A 2,500-nucleotide genomic window follows, 5' to 3' on the forward strand; every position below is an offset into this window, starting at 1 on the left:
CGCGCGCGCGCGCGCTGACACACACCCTCCTCCACTCACTCTCTGTCTCTCCCCCTATCAGCAGTGAGGAGGGAGTCCCTCTGTGTCGCTCTCTGTACTTAACCTACTGAGACCAGTCACAGTCTCTTCTCTCTCTCTCTCTCTCTCTCTCTCTCTCTCTCTCTCTCTCTCTCTCTCTCTCTCCCTCTCACACACACATGCATGCACGCACACTGACACACTCGTACACTCGCCGCTCAGCACACACTCTCACCTGTGATCCCCTCTCTCTTTCCGCCCCGTTCCATCTGTCCATCCATCCGTTCGCTCGGTTCTCTCCCACACGCCACCGCCGGTTCTCCGCAGGTTCTCGTCGCCGCGGTTCTTGTCGTGGTGGAGGGCGACCCCTTCACCTCCCAGCTGCCAGGCACCATTACCCCCTCTGAGAGACCCACGCTGGCAGCCCAGCCGCTCCCCCGCCTCAGCCTGGGCAGGAAGACCCTGGTGGGGGCCGCCGTGGGCGTTATGCTGGTCCTCGTCCTGGTGGTCCTCATCCCCGTGCTGGTGAGCAGCGTGGGCGACGACGCCGGCCGCTACGAGATGCTCGGCACCTGCCGCATGGTGTGCGACCCGTACCTGGAGAAGGGCGGAGGTGGCGGGGGCACCACCACGGGCACCGTGAGCACCAGCGTCCAGGGAGAGGCAGAGGCGTTGAGTGACCACAGTATGGGCTCGCCGCTGCCCACCTATGCCCATCACGGGCTGCCAGGCAAGCCTGGGCGCCCGGGGAAGACCGGACCCCCGGGACCACCCGGAGAGCCCGGTCCACCGGGACCGAGGGGTCCGCCAGGAGACCGCGGTGACTCGGGGGTCGACCAGACCGGGATTTTAACGCTGGGCGGGCGGACTGGAGGCCTCGGCATGGCGACGTACTCCACGGTGCCGCGCGTGGCGTTCTACGCGGGTCTGCGGAACCCGCAGGAGGGCTACGACATCCTGAAGTTCGACGATATCGTGACCAACCTGGGAGGGAACTATGACGGAGCGTCGGGGAAGTTTGTGTGTAAGATCCCCGGCACCTATTTCTTCACCTACAACGTCCTAATGAGGGGGGGAGACGGAACCAGCATGTGGGCTGACCTGCTTAAGAACGGACAGGTGAGTACAGCTTACACACACACACACACACACACACACACACCGCCGTCTGTATGCTACCGAGACCTTTGAATTTCCCCTAGGGATCAATAAAGTATCCATCTATCTATCTATCTACACACACACACACACACACCATTATCATCATCACTTCATACACATATGCAGACATACTAAATGCAGTATTTTATTTTCTATTTCTCTCTCAAGATTGATCAATATCAGACACACTCCACGCTCTATAATTAGAGTTATATTTACAGATGAATTGTATACACATTAACTACAACAGCATGTGATTGTTCTTCTGTAAACCTTCATATTCTGTGCCGATTCAGATTATGAATTATCATAATTTTATTACTTTGTGTAGATTGATAAATTTCACACACATACATCATGTCACTGTCTGTTATCATAGTCTCTGTCTTATAAAAGTATTTATATTTAGAGTGATATACATGATATATATGATTGATATATTGCGTATATAAAATGTAACACTTTCTCTTGTACACCTCATGTGAACTTCAGGGTAAACATTTTAGTTTTAAACAGTTTTTTTTTAGAAATCCATCATCAACATGATTATATAATATAATATAATTATCACATTTCTGGTTGTGAAACATGAGAGGAAACCAATTATTTGGACTATAAGGCTTTCCATGGTTCTCCATTAAATCCTGAAAAAGTTGGAAGCAAAGTTGCCATCTGCTTATATTGAAATTATGACAGGTGGATGCAGTACGATGTTCAGAACAAATGATTTCTGCTGATCAGGATACAACTCGTCTTCCCCTGAGAGTTGACACTGAAACCTGTGCCCGTGCTGGAGTGCCGTTCATTCTGTGAAAATTAGACCTGTCTGTGTCTTCAGCACCATCCAGGCAACTTATCTCCATCTGATCTGTGTGTAGGCATAAAGAGAGAGAAAGAGGGAGAGAGAGAGAGGGAGGGAATAAGGGAGGGAGAAAGAAAGAGAGGAGGGGAGAGAAGGGGGGGCATAGTTTGTTTATAATCAAAAAGGTATAGCCTGTTGTTACAGACTTGTAGTTTTGGCAACAATGTGTTGATTCATTCATGCAAATAAAGCATAATTTGATTTCAGAGAGAGAGAGACAGAGAGAGAGAGAGAGAGAGAGAGAGAGAGAGAGAGAGAGAAAGAGAGAACGGAAAGGTTTGTCCAACCTGGGAACCTCTCTCCCTTATCTTCCCTGATAAACCGCATTGTCTGCCCCTCCTTTCTCTATGTTAAAATTAGACCGTGTGCTTAATGACATCAACTTTCTCTGGGGGCAGGTTGTGCACTGAGAAAGGCATTCTCCCCTCTCTCCTCTCCTCCCCTCTCTCCTCCTCTCCT

At 50.4% G+C, this 2,500-nt stretch overlaps 1 protein-coding gene across 1 annotated transcript in view; it reads left to right on the forward strand.

Moving 5' to 3' along the window:
• The first annotated feature begins 244 nt into the window (after positions 1–244).
• LOC121699585 (C1q-related factor-like) overlaps positions 245–2,500 on the forward strand; it is a 12,700-nt gene continuing 10,444 nt past the window's right edge. Inside the window, exon 1 of the mRNA XM_042081853.1 lies at positions 245–1,137. Within this exon, the coding sequence (XP_041937787.1) occupies positions 505–1,137 (633 nt within the window). The 5' untranslated portion in view covers positions 245–504. The remainder of the gene's footprint in view (positions 1,138–2,500) is intronic.

The sequence above is a fragment of the Alosa sapidissima genome, chromosome 24, assembly GCF_018492685.1.
Source record: "Alosa sapidissima isolate fAloSap1 chromosome 24, fAloSap1.pri, whole genome shotgun sequence".
Lineage (NCBI taxonomy): Eukaryota > Metazoa > Chordata > Actinopteri > Clupeiformes > Clupeidae > Alosa > Alosa sapidissima.